This window comes from Manis pentadactyla, chromosome 3 (genome assembly GCF_030020395.1).
Source record: "Manis pentadactyla isolate mManPen7 chromosome 3, mManPen7.hap1, whole genome shotgun sequence".
In the NCBI taxonomy this organism is placed as follows: Eukaryota; Metazoa; Chordata; class Mammalia; order Pholidota; family Manidae; genus Manis; species Manis pentadactyla.
In genome coordinates, this window is record NC_080021.1 from 160,286,142 (window position 1) to 160,305,802 (window position 19,661).

The 19,661-nt window shown below is 36.7% G+C and overlaps 1 protein-coding gene across 6 annotated transcripts in view; it reads left to right on the forward strand.

The window, feature by feature from the left end:
- IL33 (interleukin 33) overlaps positions 1 to 18,462 on the forward strand; it is a 37,168-nt gene extending 18,706 nt beyond the window's left edge. For 2 of the 6 annotated variants that reach the window (XM_036878847.2, XM_036878846.2), the window contains exons 2-9: positions 5,719 to 5,873; positions 6,999 to 7,110; positions 11,484 to 11,612; positions 12,197 to 12,340; positions 13,674 to 13,781; positions 14,323 to 14,373; positions 15,226 to 15,323; positions 16,705 to 18,462. In XM_036878847.2, the coding sequence (XP_036734742.2) occupies positions 7,011 to 7,110; positions 11,484 to 11,612; positions 12,197 to 12,340; positions 13,674 to 13,781; positions 14,323 to 14,373; positions 15,226 to 15,323; positions 16,705 to 16,902 (828 nt within the window). In that variant the 5' untranslated portion in view covers positions 5,719 to 5,873; positions 6,999 to 7,010 and the 3' untranslated portion in view covers positions 16,903 to 18,462. The remainder of the gene's footprint in view (positions 1 to 5,718; positions 5,874 to 6,998; positions 7,111 to 11,483; positions 11,613 to 12,196; positions 12,341 to 13,673; positions 13,782 to 14,322; positions 14,374 to 15,225; positions 15,324 to 16,704) is intronic. The other 4 variants (XM_036878848.2, XM_036878845.2, XM_057498650.1 and 1 more) reach the window with 3 other exon arrangements.
- Positions 18,463 to 19,661: the final 1,199 nt, after the last annotated feature.

A 19,661-nucleotide genomic window follows, 5' to 3' on the forward strand; every position in this document is an offset into this window, starting at 1 on the left:
ATCTTTAACTGGGTCTCTGTAGTTCTCATCATCAGATGTTCCTTTTTGAGATGATCTCTCTTAGCCTTCATAATATGACCTCTTCTTTTTTTCCTGCTACTCTTTATGGTCTTCTTTGCTAACTCCCTTTCTTTTTGTACCCCTTAAATGTAAGAGTCCCCATAGTTCCATCTAGACAGAGAGCTTTTCTTCCTGCTTCCTGCTTTGCTGAGACAGTCTCACTTGTTCCCACACCACCAGCTCTCATGCTTTAACAAATGAAGAGCAAATTCACATGCCTTATTCTGGCCTTTCTCACCTACAACTCAGTTCCGGTTCCCTGCTGAAATTTCCGTATATAATTGTTCCTCGGGTGTGTGAAACTCCATCTGCCCCACATCATTCTCTAGCTGTCCCTGCCAATGTATTCCCAGCTTACTAGCTTAACCTGCACCACTGGGACCACTTTAACTTCCCTTCACCTTCACCTCTTTTCCCCAGTACACAGCTGATATACCCACATCCAAAAAGAACTGTAGAGGCTTTGTGGCAGATGCAACCCTGAACTAGGAGTGAAACTTGAGTTCTAATCCTGACTCAGCCACTAAGGGGCTATGTGACTTAGTGGAACTGGAACAGGGATCTATTTTCTCACTCTGATAGTCAAGGACTCTATGAAATGCCAGCAGCACTCAGCACCTTCATCCCCTCCTTACTAGTCTCACCAGCACTGTTCTAACTCTGTCCTCACTGCTTTTTGCAGTGAGAGCTATTTTAATTGATCCCCTAACTACCTTCCTTCCTATGTCTTCCTTCTTTCTTTCCTATATGTGGTCCTTCATAAATTACTTTCATAAAACACAGTTTTAATGATATTTCTCACTTGTTTAAAAACTTTTCAAAAGACTCGGATGGGTTATAAGATAAAATTCAAACTCCTTACTGTTGCATTCACAACCCTTTGCATGCTAGTCCCACATAACATAAGACATTTTGCTTTGTTTAAATTGGATAACATATGTGATTGGTTCAGGCATTGAGGGAGGGGGGAATGCCTAACTTATTATTTATACTAAAAGTCATAATGAATCAAATATTTAGGTATTAAATAATAAGCAATAAATTTTTTAGAAAATGACATAATAAATTTATGTATAATCTTATAGGAGGGGAGGTTTTTTGAAGCAGGACACAAAACCAAGATATTCTAAAAGAGAAATTTTATTAAATTTTATTACATAATATTTGAAAACTTATGTATGGGAAAAAAATGCCATTAACAAAGTCTAAAGATAAATGGTACTGGGTAAAATTTTTAACACATATCACAGATAACAGTTTCACTTCTTAATTTACAATGAGCTCATGTAAATCAGTAATTTACAGAAATTGACAGCAAATGTATTTTTTAAGGATACTCAATATCACTAAATATCATAGAAATAAAACTTGAAACTCTGCGATACTTTCCACTCTTTAGAAAGGCAACCATTTTAAGGTTGATGACCCCCAATTCTGCTAAGACAATGGAGAAAAGGGCACTCACCAGGCTTGTTGAAAAAATTATAACCCAGTACAAACTTCTGTTAGTCCACTGGGTAATACCTATCAAAATATAAGATGCATGCACCCCATAAGGATCATCACAATTTGTCTTCAAACAACATCTCCATTCATACTCCCTTTAACTCCATACATCTTTCTCTTGCTGTAGAATTAGACAAGGTCTTTAAAATGTAGTGATAATCTAGAGAGAACCAAGATGATGGCCTGAGTAGAGCAGCGGAAATCTCCTCCCAAAACCACATATATTTTTGAAAATACAACAAATACAACTCTTCCTAAAAGAGAGACCAGAAGACACAGGACAACAGCCAGACCACATCCACACCTGCGAGAACCCAGCGCCTCGCAAAGGGGGTAAGATACAAGCCGCGGCCTGGCGGGACCCGAGCAACCCTCACCCCAGCTCCCGGCGGGAGGAGAGGAGTCGGAGTGGGAGGGGGAGGGAGCCCAGGACTGCTAAACACCCAGCCCCAGCCATCCGCACCACAGCACAGACACACAGTGCGTGTGTGGGGTGCTGGAAACTAGGGAAACAGGACAGTAAGACATGTGAGCAGGTCCCCACAGCCGGCGCCCCTGGGACAAAGAAAAGCGAGTGCTTTTTGAAAGTCTTAAAGGGACAGGGACCCCACAGCTGGACGGAAGCGCCCTGGGACACAGCCCAGCAACTGCGAATTCTGGGGAACTCTGGGTGCCCGAACCCCCGCAGCACAGCTCAGAAGCCCCTCACAGAGATAAACAGCCTCCCGCCTGTTCCCCCTCCGATGCGCTCTGCCATATTGGAGCAGCAGCCCGAGCCAGGCCATTCCCACAGCAACAGCAGAGATAAACTCCATAGCAGCCAGGCAAGAATCAGAAGCCCCATCTGCACGCAGCTGCCCAGCACAAGCTGCTAGAGGCTGCTGTTCTCCCAGGAGAGGAGGGCCATAAACCGGCAAGAAGGGACTTTCTCTTACCCAACACATGCGCCAGCTCCCCACAAATATATCTATCACCATGAAAAGGCAGAAGAAATTGATATAGACCAAGATCACAGAGGCAAACCCTGAGAAGGAGATAGACCTAACCAGTCTTCCTGAAAAAGAATTAAAAATAAAGCTCATCACCATGCTGATGGAGCTGCAGAGAAATATGCAAGAGCTAAGGGATGAAGTCTGGAGGGAGATTACGGATGTCTGGAGGGAGATTACAGAAATGAAACAATCTCTGGAAGGACTTATAAACAGAATGGATAAGATGCAAGAGGCCATCGATGGAATAGAAACCAGAGAACAGGAACACATAGAAGCTGACACAGAGAGAGATAAAAGGATCTCCAGGAATGAAACAATATTAAAAGAACTGTGTGACCAATCCAAAAGGAACAATATTAGCATTATAGGGGTACCAGAAGAAGAAGAGAGAGAATAAGGAATAGAAAGAGTATTTGAAGAAATAATTGCTGAAAACTTCCCCAAACTGGGGGAGGAAATAATCGATCAGACCATGGAAGTGTACAGGACTCCCAACAGAAAGGACCCAAGGAGGACAACACAAAGACACATAATAACTAAAATGGCAAAGATCAAGGAAAAGGACAGAGTATTAAAGGCAGCCAGAGAGAGAAAAAAGGTCACCTATAAAGGAAAACCCATCAGGCTATCATCAGACTTCTCGACAGAAACCTTACAGGCCAGAAGAGAATGGCATGATATATTTAATGCAATGAAACAGAAGGGCCTTGAACCAAGACTACTGTATCCAGCATGACTATCATTTAAATATGAAGGAGGGATTAAACAATTCCCAGACAAGCAAAAGTTGAGGGAATTTGCCTCCCAAAAACCACCTCTACAGGGTATTTTAGAGGGACTGCTCTAGATGGGAGCACTTCTAAGACTAAATAGATGTCACCAGAGAAAATAAAATCACAGCAAAGAAAGCAGACCAACCAAATACTAACTGAAGGCAAAAAATAAAATCAACTACCCACAAAAGCAGTTAAAGGAAGCACAAAAGATCACAGAATAAAACAACCAACATATAAAGAATGGAGGAGGAGGAATAAGAAGGGAGAAAAATAAAGAATGACCAGACAGTGTTTAAAATAGCTCAATAAGTGAGTTAAGTTAGACAGTAAGATACTAAAGAAGCTAACCTTGAACCTTTGGCAACCACAAATCTAAAGCCTGCAATGGCAATAAGTACATATCTTTCAATAATCACCCTAAATGTAAATGGACTGAATGCACCAATCAAAAGAAACAGAATAATAGAATGGATAAAAAAGCGAGACCCATCTCTATGCTGCTTACAAGAGACTCACCTCAAACCCAAAGACTATAGGAACAAAGAAAGACTGAAGGAACAAAACAGCAGCAGAATCATAGAACCTAAGAATGGACTAACAATTACCAAAGGGAAAGGGACTGGGGAGAAAGGGAGGGAAGGGAGGGATAAGGGTGGGGATAAAGAAAGGGGACATTACGATTAGCATGTATAATGTCGGGGGGCATGGGGAGGGCTTTGCAACACAGAGAAGACAAGTAGTGATTCTACAGCATCTTACTATGCTGATGGACAGTACTGTAATGGGGATTGTGGGGGGGATTTGGTGAAGGGGGGACCCTAGTAAACATAATATTCTTCATATAATTGTAGATTAATGACAACAAAATTAATTAATTAATTAATTTTAAAAAAAGATGCATGCACCCTTTGATCCAGAAATACCACTACTGGGAATTCATGCTGCCTATGCACTTGCCAAGGTTTACCAAAATCACAACACATACACACATACAGCTGTCAGTTGCAATATTGGTGATTTGGGAAAAAAGAAAGGAAAAAAGTGGAAACAACCAAAATGTTAATCAGCAAAATATTGATCATGCTATATTTGAATGAATGTTATTTATAATGATTCCCATAAAGGAATGTTTCTGACATGTGAAATGGTCATGTAGTGCTGATTGGAGAGTGAAAAAATCAGCTTACAAAATTAGATTTGCAATATCATTCTTTTTTTTGTAAAAAATAGGTATGTATAGTATGTTTGCATTGAAAGCAGACTGTCAGAATCTATAGCATACATGCTTTCCTCTCCCTTACACATTTTCTAAGTGCATATACACAATTTTTATAACCAGAAGAAAATTACTTTAAAAGTTTTCAACTTTGTATAGAAGACAATAAACAATCTGTGCCCTTGTCTGCTCTACACTGAGCAATGAACAATACCTAGAATCCATGTCTTAGAGGTTTTATAAAAATTAATGATTAACTGCATATGACTCATTGAAGGAGCTACAGCTAAAATAATCAAAAAGCTCTGTTCGGGATTTGGCTGTGGAAATAAGATACAGTCCCACTCCCACTCATTCTAACACACTAAACTAGCTCTATCTGCACTGTTTTATTCATCAAACACTGTCAACCCAATCAGTGTTGCTTAATACAAGTGTGTGTGTGTGTGTGCATGTGTATAAGTAGAGTTGGAATATAACTGCATCAACTACTACCAAGCATTGACAACAGGAAACTTCATCATTCAAGACCAGTCCTTCAAATTAGGTGAGTATAATAAGTACTGTGAAAAATATTTGCCGTATGTTATTGGGAAAAACAGCACAAAAGAACCAGTGATATTTATATTGCCATGTATTCTAAAATATTTCTGATTTAAGAATACGAAAGTAGAGAGCAAAGTTAAGTCTGAAAAAATGGTGCAAAGAGTGATTGTACTTTTTAAGGTAAAGATTTGTAGTCTGTTTAAAGAAAATGTTTTTTAAAAAAATAGTATTTGAAAATATTTCCTTACTATGCTTTTGACTTATCATGTGATTCTTAAAAAGCAGCTGATTTTCTGTGTTGATGAATGCATTGTAAATGTGGTATTTCAGTTTCTTATGTATCTTGCTTAACTCTGCAAGCTAATGTTGGTTTAGAGCAGAGTTTCTCCAAGTGTGTTCTCTCAAACTAGTCCACGGGGGTGTTTGTAGGGGGGACTGGGGAGGTTACAAGATGAAATAATTACTGAAAATATTTCAAAAAATTTCTTCAATGATTCTTTAATGAAGGACAGTCAATATCTCTACTATGCTAATGTGAGTCTTCCGAAGGGGTGGAATATAGATTGGATAATTTCCTAGATTTATTTGAAAAATGCAACTCTTTTTTTTAATGTCCACCCAGGGGAATTCTTTTTTAGGACATAAGGATCCTTGGATAAAAGAGAAAACAAATCCAGCAATGCAATTTTCATGTTATCAGTAAAGTGTTACCTGAACATCTACTGTTTGCAGGGTACTATTTGAACTACTATCTGTACAATTTAAAATTTAACTACAGTAAGTTTACCTAACTGCACTATTTCACATGTTATGATTACAAATCAACTACTATATTCAGAAATTTATTATTTCAAGGAAGTTTGAACAACTGGCTAAGTGTTTGGAGTTAAATATACAGTTCTGATTATTCTTTTCCTATATTTGGATGAGGGAGAGAGGAGACAAGGTAGGGAAGCTCTGGCATAAAGAAGTAAGTCAGGAGACTAGATTCTCATCCCAGTTTTGCCTTTGTGATGCTGGGCAAGGCACTTCATCTTTACATCTTACCCTAGTCATCTATAGACTTAGGGGCTCAATAAATTGATGTCAAAGATTCTCTGTTTCTAAGTGTTCTAAGTGTTCATCAGCATCCATTGATCAGCATCCTTCCCTGAATTAAGTATTAAATTGGGGGCTGTAAAGATGATGATTTTTCTAATTCTATCATTCCTTCTCCAATGTATAAATCCCTCATTCATTCATTCTTGAGAAATGCTATGGGGCAATTACCACATTATTTTTTTTTTGGATGCTCAAATTGTGCCAAATTCGGCCAGTGGCAAAACCCTTGAAGGAGGCTACTGTGTCCTTTTGATACAACCTCACTGGTCTTTGAATAGCTTACTGCTTTCTAGCAGAACATGATATTCCATGTTCACTTCTACTCTCCCAGCCCAGATCTGGAGTCCTCAGTTTCTTTCAGTAGCTAAAGTATTTAGAAACTAAGATATGGGCACACTGATACTGCTGATTTAATTTTAATATTACAGGGATTATCCCTTGGCTTTCTCCTTTTATTTTATATTTGTATCTCCTTTCTCCTACACTGACAATCCTATAACATCAATATATCTACTTACTTGCTCTACGTATAGTATAGAAAAACAGTCTCAGAATTCCAATACCAGTATTACCATTAACAATAAATCTACTAAGTAAAGTTTAAGATTTCTTTGCAGTTCTTTTTTGTTGTTGATTATATTCTAGTAGAGATACATATTCAGAAAACTATGTTCAAATTTTACTGAAATAATTATTTTCTTTGTGTGGCTATGTTATCAATTTTATTTTGAGTGAACCAAAGTTGTTCCTGTTTATTTTCAAGTTGAGATGACTGAACTAATATTATATGTTAATCCACAGAAGCCTGAAAAAATGAAGCCTAAAATGAAGTATTCAACCACCAAAATTTCTCCAGCAAAGATGAACAACTCAGCAGGCAGTAAAGTTGTGGTAAAATCTCCCAAGTTGAGAAGTAAGGAATTAAGCATTTCTGATTGTTTTGCACACTATTTTTATCTGTTATCAGATTTTTTTATTGATGTTCATACAAGCTGCCTTGCCAAAACCTACTAAGAACACAAGAGCTGAAACTGAAAGAGATGGCTTCTAAGTGCATAATACATCAGGCTTTGGTTTTAAACAGACTATATATAGCCAACTTTAGCTTATTTGATACATCACAGGACAGGAATGGCTCAGTAATTTAAACCAGCTAATAGTGATTAACATAATTATAGCCTTTCATATCAATCTTTTCTCTCTACCTACACCTCCTTCCACTAAATCCTAAAAACACGTTTCCATGTTAACTAAAATTTTTTAACTGATCCACCTTTATTCAACAAACATTTATTAAGACCCTTGCTGTATCAAGCTGTGGTCTAGACTAGCAACTTCTGGTAAAGGAGAGAATAATATGTGAAGATATTTGAATAATCCAGGTCCCAAGTAAAGCAGAATTGACCAAATGATGCTCAAGTTTACCCAATTGCAAACTCAAAGGGTTTGGAAAAGTTGAAGGGTAAATAAAGTCAGGTAGTAGCCATAGCTTTAAGATGAAAGAGCTGTATACAGCTTTGATCCTTAAAATTTTCTATCTTAGGGAAGAATTATCCAGATTTATACTCCTGTTTTTCATAAGGGAGCAGTGACACAAAAGAGAGTTCACAGAGCCCTGGTGGACTGGAGAGAAAATAGAGGATGAGGAATGATGGTGGGAATTGATGTAACCTTTTCCTTTGTGCTCTTCTCCATTTCCCCAAACATCTTTAAAGCTAAAAGAGAAACCTGTGTTAAAAAATATCATTTCTGTCCTCCCTGAGGCTCTATCCCACCCACACTGTTCTTTGGTTACCAAGGAAAACACTAATTTGATTGTGGTTCCTGAAAGGCCAGGAAATCACAGTTAAGTTAGTCCTTTTTCTTGCATCTGAGTCAAAATGTTCTGTGCAGCAACAGTGACTCAGTGGAGTGATTCTGCATTCCCAAATTCCCTCTTAATAAAGAATGATTTTCTGTATCCTAGGAGATGTGGTGTAGGCCCATATCCCTACATGGCAATAATTGGAGGTAGAGCTGAGTAGAGATCACCTCCTTTAGTTTGGGTCTGTCCATGGAAGATCTTCTGTTACAGTGAAGGCACTTCAACTTTTTCTTGTGAACAGTAAGGAACCATTAAAAATGTTTAATTGGGGAATAGTAAGATAATTTTATTTTAAAGAAATCACATTGGTTTTGGTGTGAAGATAGAGCAAGGGGGCAAGAGTAGAAACAGAAATTGGACAAGGTCTATGCCTTCATATAGGGATTGTGGATGAGGACCTGACATAAGACAACAGAATAAAAATGAAGGACTAAATTTCAGATGCATTTAGAAGATGAAATCAGTAAGACTTAATGACAGATTGAATAAATTGAGGTGTTTGGAGGGAGATGAAAAATGTATGAGTCTCAGCTTTCTGACTCAAGAATTGGGCAGACTATGGTAGATAATGGTATTATTTTTCAAGATAGAGAATTCAGGAGGAATATATTGAGTGTACAGAAAAATCAAGTTTTTATTATAAATATATTTGAATTTGGTATAGGTGTAGATGTCCAGAATTCAGGATGTTCTACACAGATAGAAACAGAGATGCTTTAAGGGAGCTGAAGTCAAAATGCCCAGTAAAGTAAGAGTAACAGATTTAAACCAAAGGTAGAGTTACACTTTGGGGAGTCATCAGTATATAAAAAAAAAATGACTGAAGTCACTGGAACAAGTGAGATTGCCCAGAAAAAAGTCTAGAATCTAGAAAAAGGCAAAGGACAATATCCTAAGGAACATCAACATTTTGGGAGCAGACAGAAGAGGAAGAACTAATAGAGATGGAGATGGACTGATCAGAGAGAAACAAGGAGAACCTAAGTAAACTGGTGATATGACAATCAGGGAAGAACTTTGGGTTCAAGGAAGGATGTGCTTCCTTCAAATGCCACAGACAGGTAAAGAGTAGTAAGCAGTAAAAAGAGACCTTGATAAAATAGGTGTTTGGGGAAGAAATGAAAGATGCAGTGATTCACTTCTGTAAATCCTATCAGCCACAATCTGGCCCTCTCAGTGAATGGCAGAACTACAGAATTATTTCCACCCCTTCACATTTACTTACCAGAAATGACTGAGGGATTTCATCATGCTATTGCTATGATGAAATTTGTTATGAAAATTTCCTTAAAAGCCATACTAAGAACACAGCCCTCAGACATCAGGCAGGGTAGACATAGGAAGTGGCAACAGCCCTTACCTTCAGTTTGAACTGCCCCTTTGACCCCATGAAGCACTCTCTCCAACAAAATCCCCATGGCCATGCCAGCTTTGTGCTTTCCTCCCAGTAACACAACCCTCACACCACACTTTCATCTGCCCCAAACACCAAAATATACCTTCTTCCAAATTCTCCCAATAAAGTATCTTCAACATTTCAAATGTAGTCACCCTCCCCACAATGAATTATACTCAGTGCTTGTCCCACTAGATGCTAGCCCTTACATCCATCTTTAGCCCCTCACTCTCTTCTACAACCAAATACTTCTTCAGTATCATGACCCTCACTTCTAACTACCCAAGGCCCATATCCTGCTCCTCAAAGAGTCCATTCTTAATATTGGACATGCCTGTCAGTCATGTCCCCACACAATGCTGACTACAACAGAAAGATAAGAGTATAAGGAATGAGCATGCTTATAGGGCCAATTTGTACTTTTTAGCTTGAAGAGACAGTGTTTGTAAAGTGTTGTATTAAATTAGCTGTCAGGAGACCAAGTTCAATGCTGGCTCAAGCACAGCTTTAAAAATTATCTTTGCAGCTATAAAAGCACTATATAATGTGAGTTGCTGTAATTGATACTTATGAATTGTGAAACAGTGTTAGAGAGTTTCAAGGTGGATGTGAATAATTAAGTGGTATTGCTCAGTTCAAATAGTTGAAAGTAGATGCCCACCTGAACTGGAGACAAGACAGAGATTATTCAAAACAGTTGCTAACAAAACTTAATTCCACTTAAGTTTGAAAAGCATATCAGGAAGGCAAATCTTCTGGAGAAAAGAAAAGATCATAAAATAGATCCCAAAGTGACAAGTAATTATTTTCATTTTCTTAATTACTGTGAATAATTGAAATTTGGCTATATTGTACAAATTTCTTGATAACTCATTTACAATGTGATTTTATGACTCAAGTGTTACAACTTTCTTTTCTATTTGACTCTGAAAGGATATATATGATTTCCAAAAAGCAAATTTAATTTTTTACTTGAGATTTAATTTTTCTTTGGCTAAATGAAATGAGAATTATTTAATAATTGGTTATTCTTTTTACTTCAACTGACTAAGTTCAATTTGTATTTTGTTAGTCCCTAAAATTTCAGCGTAGCATTTTTTTAGATGGAAGTAGATGGAAAGAGTAGCTTTGATATTAAATACACTTGAGTCACAACTTCTCACCTGATCTATAGCCTTGGGCAATGTCATGACTGCTGAGAGCCTCAGACCATCATCTATAAAGTGAGGAGAATACCTCCCTTGCCAAGAATGCTCAATGGAGAAAAGAGTCTCTTCAATAAATGGCACTGGGAAAACTGAATAGTCACATTGAAAAAAATGGAACTTGACTCCTATCTGACACCACTCACAAAAATTAACTCAAAATGGATTAAAGACTTATGTAAGACTTAAACCCATAAGACTCCTAGAAGAAAACATAGGAAAAAAAGCTCTTTGACATTGGTCAGCTATTTTTATTAATAAACTTTTATAGACTATGGACATCCATCAAAATTGTTAAGTGTATTCTAGATAAGTAGAAAAGATTATAATTTCATATGACTTTGAAAGTTCCCCCTTAGTTAGGCAGATTGATGTATGTTGGATGTAGATCCTCATTCACTTATATTAAATTCTGAAAACCAGTATTTTTTCTAAAGACCTAAAATTCTTCATAACTCATTTGGCAGAAAAAATATAACCCGAACTCATTTGAAAGTTAAATCTTGACCTGAACCAACATGCCGTCTCTTTATTTCCCCTTATGTAAATTTTCCTATGTTTCACTGTACAATTATTACTTAATTTTTGTGTGTGGGGCCCTGCCGTAGTCTCTGCTGAGAGTGCTACATATACACAGTATATGTTCTACATGACAATTCTAAAATCTAAAAAACTCTGAATTTTGAAACTCAACTGGCCCCAAGGTTTCTGATACCATACTGTGGACCTTTAATTACTTTCTCAGTCTGCTACACTCAGGGTTTGTAAAAGGAGAAAGATGGATTGAATGAAATTATATCACAGTTTTTTCAATTGTTTAGAATCCCAAAAGAAAGCTAAAGAAGTTTGCCAGATGTACTTCATGCAGCTACGCTCTGGCCTTATCATAGAAAAGACGACAGCCTGTTACTTTAGGAAAGAAAACACCAAAAGGCATTCACCAAAAACAGGTAAATGGAAACTATACATTTCCTGGTAACTCTTCAGTATTGTGATGGGTATCTTATTTGTCTTCACTTACTATGTCTAGATATATAATTTTCTTCCCTCACTCCAATTTTCCCTCTAGAAAAGAGTAAGGATGATGAACTACTTTCTAACCATTTTCAAAAGGGCATATAAAGAGTTTTTAATAGCATGGGGGAAAAGGTTGTGTTAGAATGTAAATTATAAATATAATTTTATAAATTATAAATATATTTAAAATTATAAAATTATAAATATATTTACAACATTTTAAGTGCCTTTTCTTCACTTAAAGGAAGTAAATTTAAAATGTTAATAGCAGTTACCTTTTGGGTGTTGAGACTGTGGGTGACTTAGTTTTCTTCCACCTGGATTCCAATGGGTGTGCATTATTGAGGTATAAGTGTGCCAGGAGGTATCGATCCCTTCAAACTATGGGGTGGCTGAAGCCCCAGGGTCAGTCACCACTGTCACCAAGCAACCTTGGCTGGGAATCCTTAAAGGGTGGGGAGGATTTGGGCAGTGTGGGGACTTACAGTCCACTCCTATCCCTACCCCTGTCCTGCAGCTGGAAAATACAAAGAGCAACATCTGGTATTCGCTGCCTATCGTCAACAGCTGGAACACCTTGAAAAGTCTGCAGAGGGCTTTGCCTTTGATATACCTATGGTCCAGAAATGTCCTACAGCAACTGATGTTCCAAGTATCCAAGGTGTGAATGGTCACTTGGGTGGTGTGGGGGTAAGGAGTGAGGTAAGACATAGGACTCTGGCTGGTGCAACTCCATCCAGGGAGCAGCCCCAAGTCTATGTCTTCATGTATATCAGAAACTTCTGTCCATTTGCTACTGATATACCCATTTAGTGGTATCTAAACTAGGCAAAGGGTAGCTGTTCTAATGATGCATGTGCATTCTATGGTTAGCATTCTATCATTATTTTGGAAGTGGAATCCCATATACATATACTATGGATTGGAATCCCATGTACATTATTCCTGGGGAAAATACATTATCCTTTGAGGGGAAAAAAACACATTAGCCTCCCAAATTTCAACACTTGACAATGAAAGCAAAGGAAAGAGTCATTACATTTTTAAAATATAAGTTCAATTCTTAAGCATTTTAAATAGTTGTTAAAACTGTTTAAAATTATGTAACTTACTTGTGCAAATAAAGTCCAAGTTGATGGTGACTATCAAGAAGTAAAAAGATAATTTTAAAAACTTGACCAGGAATTGCAAGTTGCCATTTCAAGCATTATTCCTCATATAAATGTCTTATGTTCTCAGAAGCATACTGAAGTTTCTAAGTATTTTTAAATCATTTTACTTTAGCAGTTCATAGACAAATTCAACATTTAACATTCTCATTTTGTAGATTATTTTTCTTAAAATAATTCTATAATGTAAATAAAATACACTGATTTTTTTCCTCCAGGACCCATACAGATAATTCCTAAATCTGCTCCAGTTTACCCCAGCATGCCATAAAAATTATCATTTTCTATATGCTGGGACATTTTTTAAAAAGGTGGGAATACTGTTCTAAGTGTCCCTTTGTTATTTAGCCTAAGGACAGAAGGGGCTCACACCTGCATTCTCTAGGACTGTTGAAGTCTCTAAGTCCACACCTTACAAATGGGTATTCATTTATCTATGTCTATTAAAATACAGTCCCTTCTTGCCCACAGTACTCCTAACCACGGAGAGCTAGGAAGCAGAGGTTTCCTTAGGCAACATTTGTCACTTTTCCAGCTTCTTTCTTCCCACCAAAAACTGATAAGCACACTAACATGGCCTCCAGTGGCTTTCACACAGGAGACTAGCATCTTTAATTCCATTCAGGTGGTACATCTCAGCCTTTGAGCTATGTTAAGCTTGTGCCAAAGGCTTTCACCTATGCAATAGTGATGGACAAAGTGCCACTCAAAATAAAAAAAAGAAAACCTTTAAGGAGGTATTTTTTTTAAATGCTGAAGATTGTTCATGGAAACAAGTTTCTTTTAAAAGAAAAATCCTAATGACACAACTTCCACTTCTTACAGAATATTCTGCTTCCTTGAGCACATACAACGATCAGTTCATTACCTTTGTTTTTGAGGACGGAAGTTATGAGATCTATGTTGAAGATTTGCAAAAAGACCAAAAGAAAGGTAGAATATTTTCCTTTGTCTATAACAATAGAATGATGATGAGTAAAAAATAAGCTTACCAAACCATAAATACAGATTAACCTGGACATGACAAACAGATTCCATGCTGTCTGTGTGCTGACTCCAATGTGTGGGCAGTCAATGCCTGACTATTGCTGTTTTGAGGAGGATTCAGAACCTTAGGGTTCACCAAGAAAGAATGTTGATATCTACAAATGGTGTCTGTTGTGAAAGATGGAGGAAGGGACCACAAGAATATGCTACTGCTAAATGACCTACTAGATCTTTCAATAGCAGCCTTATCAATATCACCAAAGTACAGTCCCTAGTGAAAGAAAATATGCTATGAACAATATTCTAAACACTTAATGAATTCATCAGAGCATATTCATACATTTTTTAGACCTTTATCAAAACCACAAAAGTCTTGCTCTGATTGATATATAATAAAAAGAGGAGGATATGTTCTTATGTATATATTGGAATTGAAACATTTTATGAAACTGTATCTCACCAAAGGAATTTCATCATTCTCTTTCAGACAAGGTGTTATTCCGTTACTATGATTCCCAATACCCCTCAAGTAAAACAGGTAATTTGGGTGGGTTGGATAACTTGTGCTTGAATTCTTAAATTTGGGGTGCAGATGATTCCAGAAATGCTCCATGGGAAAGGAAGTCAGTCTCAGAAGCTTCTTTCCAGCCCAAGTTCATTGTAAAACCTTAGAATCTTAGAGGATTTACTGCATCTCATCCATTTTGCAGTTTAATAGTTAGGATAAAAGTTTGGCTACACTTATCAGAGATCGAGATTAAAGTGGCTTAAGCTATACAAAACTTTATTTCTTTCTTAGCCAGGATTGGAATAGCAGTTCTGATCAACAGTTTGTTCACAGACCCCCTTCCTTCTCTTTCTGTGGCTCTGCCAATATCTTCATGGTTCAAGATGTCCACCATGACAATGCCCAATCAGCAGGACAGAGGAAAATGGACACATGACTCCTCTTTCTTTTTAAGGACAAAACCTGGAAGTTGCACCTGACATTTTCACTCACCTCACATTGGTCAGAACATAGTCACATTGCTACACTTAGCCACAAGAAGGCAGGCTGGATAATGTTCTGTTCTACAAGAAGGGGAGTTGGATACTGGGGGATAACTATCAGTGGCTTTAAATGCAGAAAGGGAAGTTAGCACCCAGAAAGGCACAATTCTACAACTAGAAAGCAAGTAAGAAAACTAACCTCTCTTCTTCAAGGGAGGAATACCCCCTTGTCCAATAACCCTTCAGTTTTATTCGGATACAAATATTTCTAAGAGACATATTGGTTAATGAAGTAGCTATTTACATGACATTCCGAACTCTTTTCCTGGGTGTTAAACTCATTACATTAAAATGAGTTACAATTCTTAACTTTACAATCTACATATTTTTTAATTGCAAGATGATGGTGTTGATGGTCACACATTAATGGTGAACCTGAGTCCTACAAAAGACAAAGACTTCTTGCTGCATGCCAACAACAAGGAATGCTCTGTGGAGGTAATGAAAATATGCACTTCATTGTCATGATTGACTCCATTCCTTTGGGCAGATTTGGGTCTTTGCAGTATTCTGAAAAAGGTCATCATTTTTGCTATTGTACATAAAACACAATCAGTTATTACTAATAACTTAGTTCTGGAGCAGGGAAGGGAAGTAAATGGCATGAATAGCCTTGCTGCTGAATGTCTGGTCTCTGCCAGCAGTACGGCATCACCTGGGATCTTGTCAGAAATGCAGAATTCCAGACTCCCACACATCAAAATCAGAATCAGAATTTTAACAAATCACCAGGACACTCACATGCACATTATAGTTGGAGAAGCGCTGCTACATAGAATGATCTCAAATTCTTTGTATTTGACTTTAGGAACTACTGTATTCTTCCAGGAAGTGTTTCTTTGTAAAATATACTTTTCTCAGACAAATGGAAAAATAATTTTACACTTTAAGCCTGCAGAACAGAGGGTCATTAACATTTCCATATGCCAAGATTTACAGATAGTGTAGCAATCCACATTCTAATCTCAGGATTCCCCACATAGTCTTCTACAGTTAGTAAATGGTAGTATTATACCAGTCATGATAAAGAATTATAAACATCTTGATGAACAAATATGCCAAAGGTAGAGACCAGAAAGAAAATATGAGAATAATATTTAAGATAAATCATATAAATACACAAAATTATAAAGCTAACTAACACAGCCATGTAAGGTATTAAAAAAAAACACTAGATGGTAAGTAGCATCTCCCTTATCAAAACATTTCTAAGTGTATATAACTACTCAGTAAAAAGAGTTGATCCATACTGAGCTCTATTATATAGCAAAGCACAACACTATGCTAAATGTTTTACAGGCACTGTCTCATTTAATTTTCACAGTAACTCTATGAGGGGTTATTGTATTGGTCAGGTATTTCTGTGTAACAGTCCATCCCCAACACTTAGTGAGTGGTTTAAAATAATAGTCATTTATATCACTCACATATCTGTGGGTAAGTTGGGGGTTGACTGATCTAGAAAACTGGCTACACTAAAAAATTTGAGGCTTGAGAGATAAAGCAATGTGCCCAGGTCTCAGAGACTGTACATGACAAAAGAGGAATACAAATCCAGAACTGCTGCACTGCATCCGGGCATCTAAGCCACAGTGTCTTTCAAAGCATACTGGTTTTCAGCAAATCAAATCAAATCACTTGATTTGATGTGGCTCTCTACCCCTCTTCCTCCTTCCCCGACTCCCATCCCCTACTCAGTAAGCAGGCTTGCTAGAAATACCAAGTTATAAATAATTACCCTTTAGTTTCTAACACAGGAAGGTGAAGTTGAGTCTGGACTTCCCACTCATATTGGATGTTTTCTGTCTTCTTTCCTCAGCTACAAAAATGTGAAAACCCATGGCCAGAGCAGGCCTTTTTTCTCCTTCATAAGAAGTCCTCCAAACGTGTTTCATTTGAATGTAAGAGCAACCCTGGAATGTTTCTTGGAGTAAAAGATAACCACCTTGCTCTAATTAAAGTAGGGGACCAAACTGAGGATTCAGGTACAGAGAATATCATATTTAAGCTCTCTTAAACTTAATGTGATAGAAAGCTATGGACCTGGGGTTGGGTAGTCCAAATAGCTACCATTGGAGAAGGGGTGAAAGATAAGACAAAAACATTTAAAGGAAATGGAGAGTGCTTAGTATGCTGTGGAATGTTTTCCTTATTATGTGTAATTATTTTTTTTGTAATCCTTAAGTCATTTTTTGCTTTTCCTCTGTATCACTACAGAGGCAATATAAGTATTGGAAATTAAATAGGGTATTGGTAAAGAGATCTGCTAACATTCTGAAAAGATACAGCCTGACCTTTACTTTTTTCTTTCAGTCCAGAAAAAACTTCATATTTAGAGCTGAGACCTCTGGGGAAGAAACAAGGGCCTTAGCCTAAGTCTCACTTCAGACAGAGATTCATTTTAGAGAGCTACATAAAGCATAACTTTCCTAGATTCCAAACAATAATTTCAAAAACTAGCATTGCTAGTAAAACATTAGTAAGATACTACACAGTTTGACTATTTCATAAGTGGAATAGACCCCAAGTCTATTTGCAGATACCCAAAAGTTCAGATGCCTATGTGGCTTGGCAGGTAATAAAAACATGTGAAAAGGCAATGATAATAAAAAAGTTAAGAAAGATAAATCCAGTGTTTGTAAGTTGAATACTTTTACCTCTATTTCATTTTTGTAGACTGAGTTAACTTTAAGGAAGACATTCTTATATTAGGAAGAAAAGTTAATTTTTGTTCAGACATAATTGAAATCATTAGGAAAATCTAATAAACTAAAACATATTTTTAAAAAGCATTGATCCACAACATATGTTAGGGCATCCAAGTACTATTGGATTCAAGTACCATGGTGGGGCCAGAAGTCCTCTGACCTACTAAAACTTAAATGGGACATAGGATTGATTAACATCGCACTTTCAGTAACTGACTATCCCTCAAATTTGTGGCATACCATTTCCTTCTGACCCTGGCTTCCAAAGATCTATGACCTTTATTCTGCTTCACCAACCTTATGTTATATAACTTTACAAAAACTTATTAATAGAAATATTTTTTATTAACTATCTTTGCATTTTACTGTTAACTAAGACAGTAAAATTTATACTAAACTAAATAATAACATTTTTCAAAAACTAAAGGAAAAGTTTTTGCTTATTTTAAGGGCTTGGCAATTTTTACTACAATTTTTCATAGGCTTAATACTGACAATAAACAATAAACATAGTAACAGGATTCTTATGAAATATGACTTTTTTCTGAAAGTATAGGTTTTTAAATTTCTAATTTGTTAAAATCTGTTGTATATGATTTGCTGGTGGAACACAAAATAAAAGAGGCTGAGAATTACTGTACAAAGGCAAACAACTGTAGAACAATGTATCTTTGTTTTATTATTTTGTTAATAATTTTATACTGAGGCATAAAAATAATAACAGCAGAATCTATATCATCCCCTCAGAAAAACACTTAAATGTTGACCATATGTGTCTGTATAATATGTTTAAAATGATTATTATTAAGTAACCAAATAAATCTATTACATTTTTAATATCCTTGAATAAACTATATTTTTCAAAAGGATGTGATGCCATAATGATTTTATCATAAAATGACTCAATATTCTGAAACTCTTAAGTGAAATTAAGCACACCCCAATCCATAAGTGTTAGTATCTGGAGTAGGTCATTTGTCTGATGTCTTTGGTGATTCAAAACTGAGTAAATTATAAATAATAAAACTAGTATTTTCCAGGTAAGGAATTGTGTCTTTTTCACCTTCATAGTCATATTGCCCATCATAGTGGCCAGCACAGTTGCCATTCAATGACTTTTACCCAAGGTCAAACAGCCAACACGTACCTGCATCAGAACTTTAACCAGAGGCTTCTGACTCATTTACATATCTTTCAACCTGGCTATCTTATTTTCATTTAATTTTCCTCTTTTTTTATACATCCATTTTTAAAATATACTTTTCCCCGTCACTATAGTCTGTATTACTTGATTAAAATATTCAAATGTATGGTGGCCTTTTGTCACTTATTTGCAAGTATTTTGATGGTCCAAACACATATTACTTGAAGAAATTTATCCATTTCTTTGTATTAGAACTGCCAATTATGTCAATGTACATGTACAGTATATATTAGAACTCCACCTCTGCAGTATACAGGTGCACACAGGTGAGGATCAGTGTGAGTTTCTCATTAGGAGAACATATCGGACTGAATTCTCTGTCCCCATACCCATGTACCCAACTCTGATCTATTCATATATCCATTCTCGAGGTCATGTTAAACAGGTTCCTCCTGAAGGTGTCAGACAAAAGGGGATAAGTTCAGTTGTTCCAAATTCCTTAATTGTCAGTATTGGGGTTAGAGGAGTTAGGAATCTGAGAAATAGATGCAAGAGATGAAAATGAAAGCCGACTGATAGAGATAGCATCAACGAGCTACTTCCTGTTGAGTGCCAAGATGATGAAACACTTGTCCAAGTTAAATTATAGTCCCTAGCTCAGAGGACACTACCATAAAGAGAATACATGAATCACTGCCTGTCATATTAAGAACATAGACTTGGTTCACTACTTACAGCTGTGAAACTTCACAAATTACATAAACTCTGTCATCTCTGTTTATCCTCTATAAAATGAGGAGGTACCAAAATTGTTGTTGTTTATCTAATGTCCATCACTGCCACCCCTACTTCCTTACCAATAAAATCTCATTTTGTGCTGCACAGCAATATGCCCAACTAAAAATATACCCTTTCCCAGACTCC